This window comes from Colias eurytheme, chromosome 13 (genome assembly GCF_061535395.1).
Source record: "Colias eurytheme isolate Ceu_HAF_F1 chromosome 13, ilColEury1 Martin Lab GWU primary, whole genome shotgun sequence".
Taxonomy (NCBI): domain Eukaryota; kingdom Metazoa; phylum Arthropoda; class Insecta; order Lepidoptera; family Pieridae; genus Colias; species Colias eurytheme.
Genome location: NC_142992.1, coordinates 7,639,861 through 7,657,722, shown reverse-complemented (window position 1 = coordinate 7,657,722; position 17,862 = coordinate 7,639,861). Strand labels below are relative to the sequence as shown.

The 17,862-nt window shown below is 33.7% G+C and overlaps 2 protein-coding genes across 9 annotated transcripts; one reads left to right on the top strand and one right to left on the bottom strand.

Moving 5' to 3' along the window:
* Positions 1 to 1,657: 1,657 nt before the first annotated feature.
* On the top strand, positions 1,658 to 3,980 carry LOC149903519 (uncharacterized). The gene is made up of 3 exons (XM_090108774.1): positions 1,658 to 1,817; positions 3,050 to 3,276; positions 3,906 to 3,980. Exon 2 carries the CDS (start codon positions 3,052 to 3,054, stop codon positions 3,274 to 3,276), a length of 225 nt encoding a protein of 74 aa, XP_089964900.1. The 5' UTR covers positions 1,658 to 1,817; positions 3,050 to 3,051; the 3' UTR covers positions 3,906 to 3,980.
* A 602-nt stretch (positions 3,981 to 4,582) lies between these two features.
* LOC149903518 (ATP-dependent translocase ABCB1-like) lies at positions 4,583 to 17,837 on the bottom strand. 8 transcript variants are annotated; one of them, XM_090108765.1, is made up of 23 exons: positions 17,602 to 17,803; positions 17,035 to 17,310; positions 16,610 to 16,710; positions 16,213 to 16,384; positions 15,706 to 15,877; positions 15,276 to 15,406; positions 14,417 to 14,641; positions 14,221 to 14,346; positions 10,864 to 11,067; positions 10,501 to 10,671; positions 10,166 to 10,364; positions 9,902 to 9,969; positions 9,374 to 9,535; positions 8,933 to 9,037; positions 8,612 to 8,773; positions 8,252 to 8,455; positions 7,611 to 7,852; positions 7,031 to 7,190; positions 6,703 to 6,792; positions 6,423 to 6,527; positions 5,925 to 6,131; positions 5,433 to 5,579; positions 4,583 to 4,914 (listed from the first exon to the last, which is right to left on the bottom strand). In XM_090108765.1, exons 2-23 carry the CDS (start codon positions 17,191 to 17,193, stop codon positions 4,729 to 4,731), a joined length of 3,498 nt encoding a protein of 1,165 aa, XP_089964891.1. In that variant the 5' UTR covers positions 17,194 to 17,310; positions 17,602 to 17,803; the 3' UTR covers positions 4,583 to 4,728. The 8 variants fall into 8 exon arrangements, with proteins under 8 accessions (XP_089964891.1, XP_089964892.1, XP_089964893.1 ...); XM_090108766.1 differs by lacking the exons at positions 16,610 to 16,710; positions 17,035 to 17,310 and adding an exon at positions 17,817 to 17,837 and having other exon boundaries at positions 17,602 to 17,662; XM_090108767.1 differs by lacking the exons at positions 16,610 to 16,710; positions 17,035 to 17,310.
* Positions 17,838 to 17,862: the final 25 nt, after the last annotated feature.

The window sequence follows — 17,862 nt, the reverse complement described above, 5'->3', positions numbered from 1 at the left end:
ACCATTTTCACACAGAAAGAATGCTAGTAATGAGACTTTAATAAATAAAATATTTTAGTACATTTTTCACACACGGGACGATCTGATCCTGTGATAGATCCCATACTAAGCTTTTCGCTGTTTTCGCTTTTGTTTTGTTTGGCTGATAAACATACATATTATATAATTTAAATAACTATACTCTAAAGATAATTAACTCTCAGTCATAGAGGAAACATCGATGTTCGTCACACAAATATTTGCCCTGGGTGGGAATCGAGCCCACGACCTCTGGCGATTCAAATTCTTCGAAGGCGGAGTCTCTATTAAGCCAACCGGCCTGCCAATATTTTAAGAATACCATCTGTAGGTAAAGTATTGCACTATCGTATTTTTATCACCAACGTATTTTATTTAGCCGCTGTAATTAAAGTACTTACCAATAGATGGCGTTGGATTAAAAATGGGTACAAAATTAACAATATATATACCTATGTATTGTAATAATATGTACCAAATACTTTCTAATTTACGTGTTTTGATGACGAAAATTACCTTATTTTTCAATTCTAATAATAGTTATATACACCTTATTAATAATTACATCATAATATATCCATATGTGCATATTAACTATTAAGTACAGTTAACAGAATATATAATATATTAATATATGCAATATGCTAGTAGTACTAACAATTATCAGTAAAAAATTTAAAGTTGAAGATAAATTGTAATATAAAGGTGACTTAATGCATTTATCAAATAAACTGTTCTGTATCTAAAATTGTTTATAATAGATCATGTTTTTAATTTGTTAATTCAACAAGAGATGGCGCAAATATACATTTATAACTTTGTTCGGGGCTTCCCCGAATGTTAAAAGAACATAAAGGAATACTGTCTATAGACAATATTATAATCAATGATACTTAACTGGGATACCAGAATTTTGGTATTTGCCAAAATATAGGCAAACCGTGGAAAACAAAAAACAATAAAGTTAAGTTGATTAAATTACGTATGTACGTATCTTGTAAATATTTTTTAGTATAATTTTAACATAAATTAAAAACACACGCAATAAATTACCCATTTATGCACTCTTGTACCTTGAAATACTTACATTGAATTGTAACATCAACCCTGTCTAGATTTTGCAGATATTGATGTTTATGAAAAAGGAACAACAAGTACGAAAACGAGACAATTTATTCAATTGCAGTAATCTATTTTGAAAACTTCCATTATAGGAAAATATTTTATTAGTTTTATTGCATACTAGCTGTGCCCGTGACTTCGTCGTGGTAGAATTATTTAAGTATACTCTATGTTAATCCTTATTATATCAACTATCAGCTAGTGAACGTCCCGTGAAAATCAATGCAACAACATAACAAATCCAAAAAAATACAGTCGAATTGATAGAACCTTTAATTTTTTGAAGTAGGTTAAAAATTGTATAAATGTTATTTTGGTATATATACCATTGTACATACTAACATACATTAATAATTTATAAGCATTTAGAAAATAAGGTTAGGTACCTATTACAAACACTCTAATTTGATTATTTTTAAAGATGATACATTGCAGGCAAAAATTTCGCATCTGGTAACACTCGTACAGTGACTGTTCAAGTGAGTGCATGCGAGATAATGATTCCGGATTCGTTATCGAATATAACTGCGTTTCGTCATTCGTGCATAGCTAGCTGCTAGGCAGCCAGCTGCCGCCTGCCAAGTGCCAACAGAATCAAATTCTTCAGTGAGTCGTGCACCCGTCGGTGTTGTGTCTCGAGGGACCTTCTTCCAAGGATTAACAACGTATACCTAAAGGTAATTACATCTTAATAATATAATATTGTATCTAATAACTAATTTTGAGTACGAATATTATAAGTACATACGTTTGTTAATTAATTAATGACTTTATTCATTAAAATTTAATTTTAGAATAAATTTAATGTTATTTGCGAAGACGCCGGGTGTGTGTATTGCTATTCATTGTTCTTACTAAAATAATAATAACATAAAATAATTTGGAAAATCCAAAAGTGCACGCCTCATAATTTTTCTTAATAATTATTTATTAATTATTATTTTTGTTTATTTAATAACAATTAAACCACATCGAATCAGACCCTGAAAAATGAAAGGGTTCTATTCCTGAGCATACTCAAGCGTTATAAGAGAAAAAAAAAGACTCGATTAGTAAAGTATTTCGGTCGCTATCGTGTTAACAAGAAAAAGGATCCGCACATACAGACACACGGACGTCCAAGACAAAACTTTTTTAAACTGTTTTTTAACTAGTTTAAATAACAAAAATGACATCAAAAATATCATGAATGTTAAAAATAGTGTTTTTTCTTAATATGTGTGTGTATGTATTATCTTACAAGTGCAATGTATGATACATAAAGACATTTTAAGTTTGAAAAATCAGATGTTTTGCGCGAAGCGACAGTAGTACCACAGACTAATAATAATATACTACGTATACAAGTAGTACCCACCTCAACGCTTCGCTTATGAGGCGTGCAATAAATCACGACTATTATTAAATTTTCCTTTATTATTATTCATTTTGTATAGTTGTCTAATAAGCCGCCCCTCCACTTGGGTAGACTTTTGTGTATAGGTATAGGTACCTAGGTATTATTATTTATGAATTATACAAACTATTATACAAAATATTATATTTTTCACAGTTCTTAAATTTTTGGTAAGTAGTAAAAACGAACGCTTCAAACAAAAAAAAAAAACATTCAAACGCATTCTGCCGTGTAAGTTTAAGCCTGTTTTAAGTTAAAATACTTTCTTTTGTTTATATTAAAAGGATTATGAAAAAAAAAAGTTTGTTTTTGCTTTGAAATTTTGAATCATTAGATACTTATTAAATACTTAAATTAATTATCTATTTAAGTATTTATTTAAAATTATATATGTATGTTTATCAGCCATCTGGTTTCCATAACACAAGCGAAAACTTAGTATGGGATCAGATCGTGCCGTGTGTGAAAATTGTACTGAAATATTTATTTATTTATAATATTGTTTTCTTCCAGAAATGGGGCTTCTTGCGGCAATAGCTGTGAACGTTGTCGGTGGCGCGGCTATATACGCCACAGGTGGTCTGGCGACCGCTTGGGTAGCGCCCATGTTGGGCTTCGGCAACGCGGGCATAGCGGCCGGTTCGGTCGCTGCAGGGGCCCAGTCGTACTACGGCAATTTGGTCGCAGGAAGCATTATATCCAAGCTGACTGCGGCCGCCATGGTTGCACCTACTCCTTAGGTAATTTGTATAATTTGTGGTATTACTGACCTTTGGATTTACTCGAAGTGAAACAATTTTGAAACAAGTTTATTAAATCTGTCAAGTTGGTAGTTTAGTATATCTGAAAATTCTCCAATACCCATATTTTAATTATTTATCAGCTAAATTGGCCCAGCCGTTCTCGAGATTTATTGACACTAACGAATTATATATATGTATATGTACTTAATTGATTTTTTTATAGATGGATTAGTTACATAAAATTTATTTTTTATTTCAAAATTTAAATAGATACCTAAGTACAAATAATCAATGGCAATCATCAGGGATTATACACTAGCGACTCCTGTTGTTATATCCTTTAGTATAGCTGCTCCGCGCGGTTTCACCCCCGTGGCTCCACTCCTGTTGAGTCCCCACACCTTCCTCGATAAATGGGCTATCTAACACCGAAATAATTTTTCAAATCGGGCCAGTAGTAGTTCCCGAGATTAGCGCGTTCAAACAAACAAACTCTTCAGCTTTATAACATTAGATGTTAGAATTAGACAAACATAAGAAAATTATTAAAAGTGAGTAAGTAGGTAAGGTATTCTGCTTAATTATAAACTTATGATTTTTGTTTAACACTATTCTTTTTGTTTCAGGTTGGCCATTTTGAACTTATATGTAGTCGGTAATCCTGACCATGTACCTATTTTGAAATAAAATATGCGATCCAGGCCCACGTGTTTTATTTACTCCTATACGAAGGTTAATGTACCTACCCTGAAATGAATATTATATTGTGCAAGATAAATTCATTTGCCACGCGCGCTCGTTAATTGAAATAACTAACAAAATTACGTACAGCACAGTATTACAATATTGTAATACTGTGATTACCTACATCCTGTACTTTTATTGTATCATTTTGTTTTTACTGTTCTGTGATTGTTATAGATTATAATTTATACCGTATTGGTTATCGATGAAATGTCTGTTTCAAAATTGATAAATCAAATGAGGGGAAAACTATAATATCTTTAGTCTTTACTAATTGGCTAAAAAAATACAAAGAAATACCTTCGGTTATCTATTTTAAACTGACTCGAAAAAAAGGAGTTTCTCAATTTAACTTTAAGTATTTTTTTTTAATAAAGTAACAATCATTTAGTAATAATCCCAACAAATTACATGTACCTAGTACCTACATATTATAATGTAGTACTTAGGTATGTGACTATGTGAGTAACCTGTCATGTAGATAATATTTTACAAAAGTTTACCTTTTGTAAAATATTATCTACATGCTATGCTATGCATGCTATGCATGCATAGCTAGTGCTAATTATTATTGGTTTAGAGATAGAGATTGAAGATTGTATAGGATTTATAAAATTCGACCAAAAAAACACCAAGTAACCAATAAACATACAGTTTTATTTCATTTATCGACAATATTTAGCATTAGCACCACAGATTAGCACATTATTTGCGCATCATATCGTAGTAGAGTCCCTTGAGCGCGAGCAGGCGGTCGTGCGAGCCGCTCTCGGCGACGCGGCCGGCGTGCAGCACGCAGATGCGGTCGGCGTCGCGCACGGTGCTCAGCCGGTGCGCGATCATCACGCACGTGCGCCCCGCCTTCGCCGCGTCCAGCGCTTCTTGTACCACCTGCACTCAATGTGCTTCCTTTAACACCTATTATATTTGTTGGCAAGCGACAATCGATACACGAAAGAACAAAAAAAGAGCGTGTCAGAAGTGAAACTTCTTTGGCAAGATTCAACGATTGCAAAACCGTCGCCTTACTCCATGCCATCGACCACACAACCACTGTGGTTGTGTGGTCGATGCTCCATGCCATGACGCGACCTCAGCGCACTTAAAGAAGTTTCACTTCAAAATATGTATTCGATCGATACAATATACCTATGCAACAAGTTTATTTACCTACAACAAAAGACTAGCGTAATATAGTAACATCTTTTCTGTGCCTACAGAGCATTCCTAACCAGAATATAGAAAAAAACCAACCATTAGCCGTGTTAACTTTAATACACTAGCAATGATACTAGTGACTAGATAAATAAATAACTTCATGCGAGTACATTAATTTTACTGTGTGGGCAAGAAATCTATAAGAGCTAGAGTCTAGTGCAGTATTCTTAAAATATAATACTGGTATTAACCTTTTCGCTCTCCGTGTCCAGAGCGCTCGTAGCTTCATCCAAAAGTAGTATCTTCGGATGGCGTATAAGCGCTCGAGCTATAGCAACCCTTTGCTTCTGACCTCCGGACAATTGAATGCCTTTGGATCCTATGTATGTTTCATATCCCTAAAAATTAGATGACTTTTGAAAAAAAATCAAATAGACACTATTTAAATGGAAACCTATTCACCACATTCATAAATTTCGTAGCCTATCATATGATAGAAGCCAGTTAATAATGCATAGTGTTATTAAAGAGCAATTAAAATAAATTATAGTACCACAGAACAAGTAACTGATATAGTATCTATAATATTAAAGAAGGTATGTGGCAAATGCACTAAATTTCAGATGCCTACATTTTAACAAGCAAATTGATGATTCCTTGTAATGGAATGCTATGTTGCGTACAAAAGCCATTCAATTCATTTAAATAATCAATAACGTTGATTAATAATAATTGAAAAATACCTTTGGCAAAGATATAATAAATTCGTGAATATTGGCCATTCGGGCGGCGTCCACAATCTCTTGCTGGCTGATGTTCTTGGAAATTGCGCCATACGCTATATTGTCTCTTATAGATCGGTCAAACAGAGTTGGTTCTTGAGACACAAGCCCAATGCAATCTCTAATTTGGTCCATACGCAACTGCGGTAGCGGTGTTCCATCTAACATCTAGCATTAAAAGTATTTTATTCATCAGATAGTTACTAATTTTCAACTAGTCATGCAAGCTATATTAAATTGAACTAATTCTAAAATTTTACTATCAAAATTCTGTTGCGCTTACACGGCTTAATCAATTCACCGATTTTGCTGATATTTGGAATGAAAACATAGTTAAATAGTCAGGGTCAACATATTATAACACATTATTTAACAAAATCAACATCTGAATGGTTGAATAATAGACAAGAGGGTTTGTCCGCGGATAGGTACAACCCAGGTGCAAAGCTATTAACTCACAATGCATCCCTGATCAGGATCGTAGTATCTCATCAACAGTTGTATGATGGTACTTTTTCCACATCCACTTTTTCCAACAATTGCTATGGTCTTACCACATTCTATCTGTAAACAATTCTTGAGTCAATATAACTTGTAATATTAATAAAATATTCTTATTAATTTTATTGATAAACGAATGAACGAACTCGCAAAACATTCCATGGCTATGGAAGTATCAGATGCGAGTATTAATAAAAAATTTAATGAAATTAGACTTCCTATATAGCGAATTATATACCTGAAAATCGAGTCCTTGCAGTACATTGACAGTTGGTCGGGTCGGATATTTAAAGTCCACATTTTGAAACGTAGCTTCCCCATAGGCTTGCTACAATATTATGGGAGAAAATTATTTTACCTAGGTACGTGGAATATTTTAGATTAAGTATACCTAGCTCAATCTTTCGTGAAGCAGTGGATTGAGGTTTCGAGCAGCATGTCTAGCACATATTTAACATTACTATAATATTTCTAGGTTGTCATAGATAGCAAGAGGTTTAAGTAGATAAAATTCAGAATAATTTTTCGCCATTTGCTTAAAACCAATAAAAATTGAGAATACTAACAAAATGGTCTATAGCTGGGACGTTTGGTTCCAAGATCTTAGGTTTTGTATTTAGCAGGTCTATAATTCTAGAAGCTGCTCTCACACCTCTTTGGAAATCAGGTGCATAAGTGAAAGCATTCTGTGCCTGATTAGACGCCATTTGTAACGACTGGGTTGTACTGAAATCATTATGTCAACATCAACAACAAGTGAAAACTTTATAGATCAAAATGGTTTCTTCATATTTTTACTTGACTGGAGTTTTATCTCTCACTAAAAATCAACAATTAAACAATGCTATAGGCTATAGCGTTGATTAATTATTTTTTAAAAGCCTATTAGAGTTACACTTCTGAAGTTGCAATTACGTCTATTCAGATTATTCTATTGCTACTTATCAGGATTGAAAGACGAGATAGTTGCCCAAATGTTCCTGCCTCCCAAGAATTGGATTTTTTTTATTTTTTTGTTAATATTCGATAGCTGTTCTGAAACTATTTTGTACATCCCTGAATGACAAGGACATCCTGGCAAAACGTTTGGATCAGCTAATGTAACATTAATACTAATGTTAACACACAATAAGCTAAACTATTTACACGAGAACATCTTCGCACGCGATGCCGTCTGTCACGATGAGATGTCCACCATACGTGAGTGCAGCGGCGTTCACGAAGTTGAACATGGACCGCGATAGTCCCGTGACGAGGCCGCGCCAGTGCGCCGCGCGCCTCGCCGCACGCACCGCGGGCTCGAGCAACTCACTGTACTGCGCTACGATACTCGCCTCTTGACCTAGGGCTGCCACTGTTCGAATATTGGATACCGCTTCGACTGCCACCTGATTTCAGTGGTTTTGTTATCAACCGATTACCAATTCCTATGTTTAGTTTTAGTTTCGATTTTAACTACGATGTACATTGTAATTCATGATTAACTGTATGATAGTCTAGTTACTAGTTTGATAATATAGTTAATCATGAATTGAGGTTAATCCCAATAGAAATTAGGTACACAAGAGAACTCGATTTTAATAATATTAAAGAACAATTAATACTTTTCCAACGAGATAAAAATGCATTGTATACGTGTTATCAATTTATACAGATTGCAATCTGTCTATAGATTTAGATAATGCTTATTCATTTTACGTAAAACAATAACTAAAATAAAATATTTCAAAAAAACGTATAGATAATGATAGATAAGTATTATCTAGGTATACCAATTTTTTGTAAACCTTTGTGCTAGCTTCAAGCGCCGTTGCATATCCGGTGGATTCCTTATCTGTGGCCTTGCTCTGCTGCCAAATGACAAATGCAATGACTGGTGTGAAGCACAGCACGACTAAACCCACTCGCCATTCAAACCACATCGCCAAAAAAAATGCCAGCCCTACGGAACCCATACCTTGCAATATTATGCCCACTTGCTGGCCGGTCGCCTGCATTAAAAATAAAAATATACATTCACAAAATTATTATATTATAGTGTCATAACAGATAAAGAAAAGATATTCAAAAGAAGATGAGCCTCATTTCACATGGAAACCAATCAATTTTCCTGAATGGTTTACGTATAAAGGCTGTACCACACTAACCCCTTGCACATACGCAGCCTCTGAAGAAAGTCGCGCGCATAACGCACCAGTAGAATGCGCACGGTCATCGAAATAGCCCACATGTTGATGTAATAAATGTGTGAACATTTTTAATCGAAGTCTCTCAGTTAGATATGCTCCTGCAGCACCGAATGAAATGGTCTATAACATAGATAAATATGTATAAAAACAACTTAAGTCTTGGACTCCTTGTATTATTATCACCAATTATCACGCTAAGTTTTCATGGAATCAACTAAAAATGTTGCGACTAGCGATCTGCTGCTTCTTTCAGTATTTGAAAAAAATTATAAAATTAACCTCAATCAAATTAGCAAGTCCAATGGCACAGCCAATCATTATACAGGAAAGAGATATTTTTTCTACTTTATTCATAAGTTCCTTTGGATTTGTATTCGACATGGCCTACGAGTAAAGAAAAATATGTTTTAATGAATGAACTTGTCTCACCTATATGTATTTTAATAAAAGGAAAAATTACATATGTATATTAAAAGTTTTGTTTGATTAAGGATATCGTATTTGTTAATTACATTAAAGCTGTGATGTGCTTTATAATAAGTATAGCAATAGACCAAAAAATCAAGGTCTCAAATCAAAAAATCACGGTCACAGGAGTGACAGGCGTAAGGTAGGATCATCCTACCCAATTAGAGAAGGATAAAGTCATTCGATAGCAATTAGGCTTATCTCACTATTCCTGCAAAAAAAAGCTTCTACTTACATAAAAATAAAACTCACACCAAAGAGATCACCAAAAAGGACGATGAATAAGGGTATAGAGAAACCACTGACAATAGAGCACAAACAGCCTAACGTAACCAACTTCCATTCAGGGGCGTTAAGTGTTACCACACGCCAGAAAGAGAGGGGTGGTGCTTTGCGTTCCTCTTCTTTTTCTACCTAAAAGGTTGAAATTATATTATATGTTTGTGAACCACAAAAAAAGATTTCACAAAGGTTTTCAAATTTAACGGATAAATCTGCAGACATTGCAATTTTAAGAACGGCTTCATAAACAACTGAAAATATTCCCTCAATCCGTTAAAATTTATAATTGTAACACTAATATGTAACATTTACATTTCACAAATAATATGTTACATTCAAACAAATATGTGAATTTTAATTCCCATTAGGTTGCTGGTGAATAATATTGATAAGATTGCATGAATCAACTTTTTAAAACAATATTAAATGGATAAACTAAAGGGCATAGCAAAGGGCAAAGCAAATAATGTGCAAAGGTTCAGATACAAATTTACTAACGAGTATTGAATCAAACTTGTCACCATCGTGTTCCGAAATCTGGGATACTTGCCGACTTATAAAATTATCTGCAAAAATACGAAAAATTACCTGATTATCTCCTTAAACACAAAATATTACCTGACGTACATGATAATGCGCTTAGAAAACGCGATGATTTTACGTTTTTATGATTTATACATAACATATAATATAACTAACAATTAATACATATATCTATTCAAATTACAGTAAGTTTTAAAAACAAAACCGTTAAATACTTGCCATCACTCATAACTCGAAGATTATCCCTGTTTTGATCACCACGTTGATACATTTTATAATAATACCCCTGTAAATTTAGAAGTTGTATATGATTTCCAGATTCGACAACTTCGCCTTCATGCAACACGTATATAATATCCACATTGCGTATTGTTGACAAACGATGCGCTATTATTAACGTTGTACGACCCTCGGTAGCCTAAAATCAAACATGAAAATGTTTACTTCAGTAGGTAATTATTTACTGGACTCTGTAATCTGAAAGAATTTTTTGGTTTATTCGTTTTCTTCAGTGTCAATTTTGGATCATACAATGAGCTATGGACAACATGCACCTTATCGAGGGCTCGTTGCACTTTGGCCTCAGAGGAGGTGTCGAGTGCGCTGGTCGCTTCGTCCAGCAGCAGAATGTGCGGGTTGCGCACGAGCGCGCGCGCGATCGCGATGCGCTGCTTCTGCCCGCCGGACAGCGACGCGCCGCGCTCGCCGACATATGTGTCATAGCCCTAGACCCCAGGCATAGTAAAGGTTGCACTCTGGCTTAAGAAAATGCCAAATTTTGAAGAAAAAAAAACATTTTTTTAAGAACGAATTTGATTTGTTCTTCTAGTAATAATAGGTATAGGATAGTTAGTTCAACAACGTTTGTTAGAAAAGAAATATGTTTTAAATCATCAAATAGAAAAAATATTAATTACATTGGGCAATTTCGTGATAAATTCATGTGCGTAAGCCTGTTTAGCGGCATTTTCAATATCTTCATCAGACGCTTCTTCGCGTCCATAACGTATGTTATTACGGATAGTAGCACTAAAGAGCACTGGTTCCTGCCACACCAAGCCAATCTGGGCTCGCAGCCATCGCACAGATAAATCCTTTACATTGTGTCCGTCCAAAAGCACCTACATTCATAAAACGTGACTTACTATGCCATATTAAATGAGATAACAAGTGAGTCATTGGTCGTTCTTTATTATCAGCTCATTTGTTTCTAAATGACTATTTGGTCCGGGAGCCAGCAGCAGATTTTATGACCAAGTTCCTCTCAAGCGGTAATTAGTAAAATGCATCAAAGTATATAGGCCAGTAGAAATCGACACTAAAAAACCCTAAATTCGCAAAGCACGATGTAGATTTGAATTTTTGGTATGTTGTTTGGATCAGTTAGGGTGATGTAAATCCCAATTTGCAACTTCGAAAAAGTTGTGCTCGCTGCGCACCACGTGATAAACTGCGAAAATTTTGGACTTTTTTCACTTTTTGCTCTAAAAGTCATAAACTATGCGTTTCCGACAAGTATGATTCAGTACATAAATTAAGGTTATTAAATTTGCAACAATTTAAGCCTAACCGCAGCTCTCTAAACCTTATAACGACTAAACTGTGGCCATTCGAAGATGGTTCATTTTTCCCGAAATATTGAAATTTTTAGTTTTGCTCCCGTTTGAAGCAAAATATTGGCAAAAACCGCTCGTACTATGAGAAGTTCGTATAATAAAGTTGTAGTGCATTTAATTTTCTTTCATAAGAGCATAGAACAAAGTTTGTGAGACAAATAGTTCACTCACAATATCTGAAAAACAAAAAGAAGGTAGAAATAGATTTTTAAAGAATTGAAACTGAGGGCATATAAAATCATAAAAAGGATAATACTTTTTCATTTGCAGGATAGGTAATTAACAAAATTACAAAGATAATTAAATTTGCAACAATTTAAGCCTAACCGCAGCTCTCTAAACCTTATAACAACTAAGCTGTGGCCTTTCAAAGATAGTCAGTTTTTCCCGAAATTTTCAAATTTTTAGTTTTGCTCCCGTTTGAACCAAAATATTGGCAAAACCGCTCGTTCTATGAGAAGGTCATAAAATAAAGTTGTAGAAAATTTAATTTTGTTAATTACCTATCCTGCAAATGAAAAAGTATTATCCTTTTTATGATTTTATATGCCCTCAGTTTCAATTCTTTAAAAATCTATTTCTACCTTCTTTTTGTTTTTCAGATATTGTGAGTGAACTATTTGTCTCACAGACTTTGTTCTATGCTCTAATGAAAGAAAATTAAATGCACTACAACTTTATTATACGACTTTCTCATAGAACGAGCGGTTTTTGCCAATATTTTGGTTCAAACGGGAGCAAAACTAAAAATTTGAAATTTTCGGGAAAAACTGACTATCTTTGAAAGGCCACAGCTTAGTTGTTATAAGGTTTAGAGAGCTGCGGTTTGGCTTAAATTGTTGCAAATTTAATTAGCTTTGTAATTTTGTTAATTACTTATACTGCAAATGAAAAAGTATTATCCTTTTTATGATTTTATATGCCCTCAGTTTCAATTCTTTAAAAATCTATTTCTACCTTCTTTTTGTTTTTCAGATATTGTGAGTGAACTATTTGTCTCACAGACTTTGTTCTATGCTCTAATGAAAGAAAATTAAATGCACTACAACTTTATTATACGACCTTCTCATAGAACGAGCGGTTTTTGCCAATATTTTGCTTCAAACGGGAGCAAAACTAAAAATTTCAATATTTCGGGAAAAATGAACCATCTTCGAATGGCCACAGTTTAGTCGCTATAAGATTTAGAGAGCTTTAATCAGGCTTAAATTGTTGCAAATTTAATAACCTTAATTTATGTACTGAATGATACTTGTCGGAAACGCATAGTTTATGACTTTTAGAGCAAAAAGTGAAAAAAGTCCAAAATTTTCGCAGTTTATTATTTGCGTATAATCTTTTTTCCTACTTTCCCAAATTTTGTAATTTTGTTAATTACCTATCCTGCAAATGAAAAAGTATTATTCTTTTTATGATTTTATATGCTCTCAGTTTCAATTCTTTAAAAATCTATTTCTACCTTCTTTTTGTTTTTCAGATATTGTGTGTGAAATATTTGTCTCACAGACTTTATTCTATGCTCTTATGAAAGAAAATTAAATGCACTACAAATTTATTATACGAACTTCTCATAGAACGAGCGGTTTTTGCCAATATTTTGCTTCAAACGGGAGCAAAACTAAAAATTTCAATATTTCGGGAAAAATGAACCATCTTCGAATGGCCACAGTTTAGTCGTTATAAGGTTTAGAGAGCTGCGGTTAGGCTTAAATTGTTGCAAATTTAATAACCTTAATTTATGTACTGAATCATACTTGTCGGAAACGCATAGTTTATGACTTTTAGAGCAAAAAGTGAAAAAAGTCCAAAATTTTCGCAGTTTATCACGTGGTGCGCAGCGAGCACAACTTTTTCGAAGTTGCAAATTGGGATTTACATCACCCTAACTGATCCAAACAACATACCAAAAATTCAAATCTACATCGTGCTTTGCGAATTTAATGTTAATTTCCACTGGCCTAATAGTATTATGAAGCCTCGTGAACGTCAGCTGGAGCTCGGTTGGGGGGAAGAGCGGTTGTAGCCTCCCGTATCAGCTGACGGTTTTTCCACCAAGATACAGCCAGCTGACATATATATTTATCCACAGTTACATATAAGCTATCATCAGGTAAATTTTTGTTTGAGAGGAAATAACGGAAAATAAATTTTTCTTTAAATTTAACTTTCATGTTCGAGACACCAGCTGACGTATAATACACCATGTTGTAACCAGCTGACTATTTTTTTCGTTGAGATATTGGGTTAGCTACAATTTGACAAATTTTTAGCTGAGAGGAAATGAATGAATGAATGTATTTTTTTTCCTATGTGCGTGGGAGGCTACAACCGCTCACCCCCCCAACCGAGCGCCAGCTGACGTTCACGAGGCTTTATAATACTATACTCTCATGCGTCTGACGAATTATCTCTTGAGAGGAAATAGTTAACCAAATTTGCACCTGGCTCCCTAACCATTAGTTTGAGACTCTAAGCCCGGCGCAGATATGGCGGAGCGTAGCGCATCAAATAACAATAATTTATTCCGGAGGAGCATCGAGCTCTTGAATATTATTTTAATGAGAACAATGTCGATACTAGTTTGACACTGAAAAATGTTCTGCGCTGCGCTCCGCCATATCTGCGCCGGCCCTAAGCGTAGTACAAAAAAATATTTACGGATCCATCGATGGTATCATAATATCTTGATATAAGCTGAATTATAGTAGATTTTCCGCAACCAGAGGGACCCACCAACGCAGCCGACTGACCTCGCTGCACTATGAGACTAACACCTTTTAATACCTGAAAAAAATTGATCTAAATGATATTATATTTTTATAAATAATATACTATTCTCTTATTTATGTCTTACAGGAACATCCGGCCTCGAAGGATAATGGAACACGACGTTTCTCAACTCCACGTGAGCTTCAAAGTTTTTAGGCTTAATTCCGCAATCCAGTAAAGGGTTGATTGTCGGTCGAGTATCGATCGTTTGGAATATTTGCGCTCCAGCACCCCTTGCCGACCCAAATGTGTTCATAAGAGAACCGACCATCCCCAAATTACCTAATGCTGTCATCACTCCAAAAAATACCTAAAATATATTTACTGAAACTAAAACAAGTTCTGTATGTACTTATTTCCAAACTTTTCGATGATAAAAGAAGATAATATAATTCATCCTACATATATTTAAAAAATATATTATAAGAATCATTTAATGAAATCAATTTTATAATTTTATCTAGACAATTTATTATTATCGTTCTTTCGTGCAATCAAGTAAAAGTACTTATACTTATCAGCAGGATAATCAAGGAAGATAAAGATCTTCCTTGATTATCCTGCTAACCTCGAGTTATAAATTAGTATGTTTGTTACTCTTTCCCGCAAATAATACCTGAACCGATTACAATGAAATTTAGCACACATATAGTGGGTAACCTGGATTAACTCATAGGATAGGTTTTATCCCGGAAATCCCACGGGAACGGGGACTATGTGGGTTTTTCTTTGAAAACGCGGGCGTAGCCGCGTGCGATTCACTAACGAGAAAGGGCTAGGTATATTTTTAATCCCGCGAAACCGAGACTTTCGGGCTTTTTCGGGTTTGTATAAGTTTAACTTTAACTCTATGACCGAGACTAGCGCAGCGCAGCGGTGAAGTAAGTGATAACATAATATACGTATTCGCACTAAAAGTTAATTGTATATTAAATGCTACTCACGGAAAACATAACATCTGCATTGTAATTCTGTGGTTCTTTTATAACAAGGTATATTCCGAAGTAAAATGATAATGCATATGAGCTGAATATGCAAAAAAATAAAAATCCCATTGATAAGCCAGTAAAACACTCTGAAATTGGTGTTAAAAAATAAAATCTTATTAAGTAGATAATATTATTACTTTCGAACCTAATATGGCTTTTTAAAATTCGATATGATAATCAGTAATTTCAAATTTGTCCATGATTTAAATATTTTTTCGTGGAAGCAATGGTCACAATAATGACTGCAAAGATTCGTAGTCCAACTCCACTTATACTCACCACGCTAACGTAGGTAAACATAATGACAATAACATGTATTATGTTAAACTCTATCTATTATCTACTTTAAATATAACAAGATATGGAATCTTTTTATTTACATTACCCTTTTGAATATGTATTTTTCGTGCTTTAATAAGACACTTTCTATATCTCTCTACTTCCCTTTGCTGTCCATTAAATGCGTACACAGTTCTTATTGAGCTGATAGCTTCTTCAGCAACGGCACTAGCTTCACTTTTAGCGAGAGATTGTCTCTTATACAAATTATTAGCTATCTAGAATAAAAGTTTTATTTAATACAAACTTTAGATATTTTAGATATGACTTAAAATTTACCTACCTACGTATTTAGGAATGTCATCAACTCTTTGGTTGCCTATTTAAAAAGTATTTCAATTTCAAAAGTCGGTATCCATATACCTGACTCCTTAGATCAAAGTCTGACTCTGCATGACACTTAAAAAATAAAGGATTTAACTTCCAAGTAGAGTACCTGTGCATAGCATTATCATCTAAATGCAGATTGTACTATTACAGCAAATTTTCTGTGCATCACAATAATTATATCAGTTTTCAAAAAATTCAAAAAATAAGGTACATAACCACATACCCGGCCTGTCAATCCCACCAATAGGAACGTAAGAGGCGCAGGCGTGAGACACAATAAGGCCAATTTCCAGCCTTTCATCATGGACATGGTGATACAACCCAGAGCCACGGATGCATTGTAAACAAATGACGACAGCTTATCCCCTATTCCTTGTTCCAGTTTTATTACGTCACTGTCAATAAATTAGAGCATAAACTGGTCTATAAAAAAATCCTCGTTTCAAAAAAAATCAACAAAAAAATCTACAATTTTATGAAAATATGTAGAAAAGAAAGAACGAAGAAACTTTATGGCTACTAAAATATCAGACACCTGAAGGTAGGAAATATAATAAATAATAGATAAGCAACATTCCATATTATTATCGTAAACATACGGAATTCATTGTTTTATTTACTCTGCCATCTTTGATGCGAAGTCACCCGTTTGATGAAGGTCATAATAGGCGAAGTCCTGATTTAAAGCAGCTTTTATATATTCTTGCCTAATTTTTAATACCTAAAAAGGTAATGGAATCGTTCAAGTAGGTACTTTTTTTTTGTAAATCCACACCGGGATTTGAATCAAGAAATTTCCGTTTCTATGCTCATGCTAATTCTAATTCCATTCATAAAATTCTACCAAAGAGAAATAAAGGTTAAATGTATACGATAGTCACATTTCCGTGGTTGGTGGTCACGTTTTCGTTATCTTTACGCATTTTGAAGAATGAATTATGACTATATAGCTAAAGTAATTTTAATAAACACTAAAGAAAAATAATCATCAGATGTAGGGGTAGATACATATAGTTAGGTACAGCTATCTATTATACGTGTTTACCTGATTTATAGCTGCGATGTTCATCAATGCAGTGCCAAGATATCCACCCATCAACAAAATAACGCCTACACCCGTGTACTTCAGTGAAAAAAGGTGCATCTCATGCAAAAATTTATCATTGATTAAGTTCTTTTTATCTGCCTTTGCATAATTAATCATATTTTGAAAAACATTCGCAACCAATGTAATGGCATAGGGTAGAGTAATTCCCGAAATAAATGTCGCAAATAACGCCACTCCAATTAATATTTTATCCCATTTTGATGCAAATCGAAACTGTAATTATATAGCCAAGTAGATAGGTACCTAGGTAAATGATCATTTCAAATTTTCTATTCATAAAAATTTCATGTAACTAGTTACTAATAATAATATTTACTTTTATGTACTTAGTCAACATTGCTTAATTAAAATCAACTTTTTGTTAGGTATGGTGTAACTACAAAGTTAGAATTTAATACTATTTCCGTCCGTTTAATGAGTCAAAATCGAAAATTTCAACAATCTCACAAAAATACAAGTAAATAGAATAAAAGCGTTTTATTATAATTTATAAAGTATATTTACCAATGTAAAATAAGAAATGCTTCGTAGATTTGACTGTTTAACATGAGTCGCGTCTTCTTTCCTATTTAAAAAAGAAATTTAAAATACATATTTAAATCTTAAAATGTGTAATATACTATAACATGAATAAAATATATAGTAGTAAGTTGCACAATGATATTATACATTTTTTTACAATTAATATTTTAAGTAATAATATTGATGTTCATGCTTACTTCATTTTTGTCAAATTTCATAATTCATTGTTTATTTCCAAGAAGC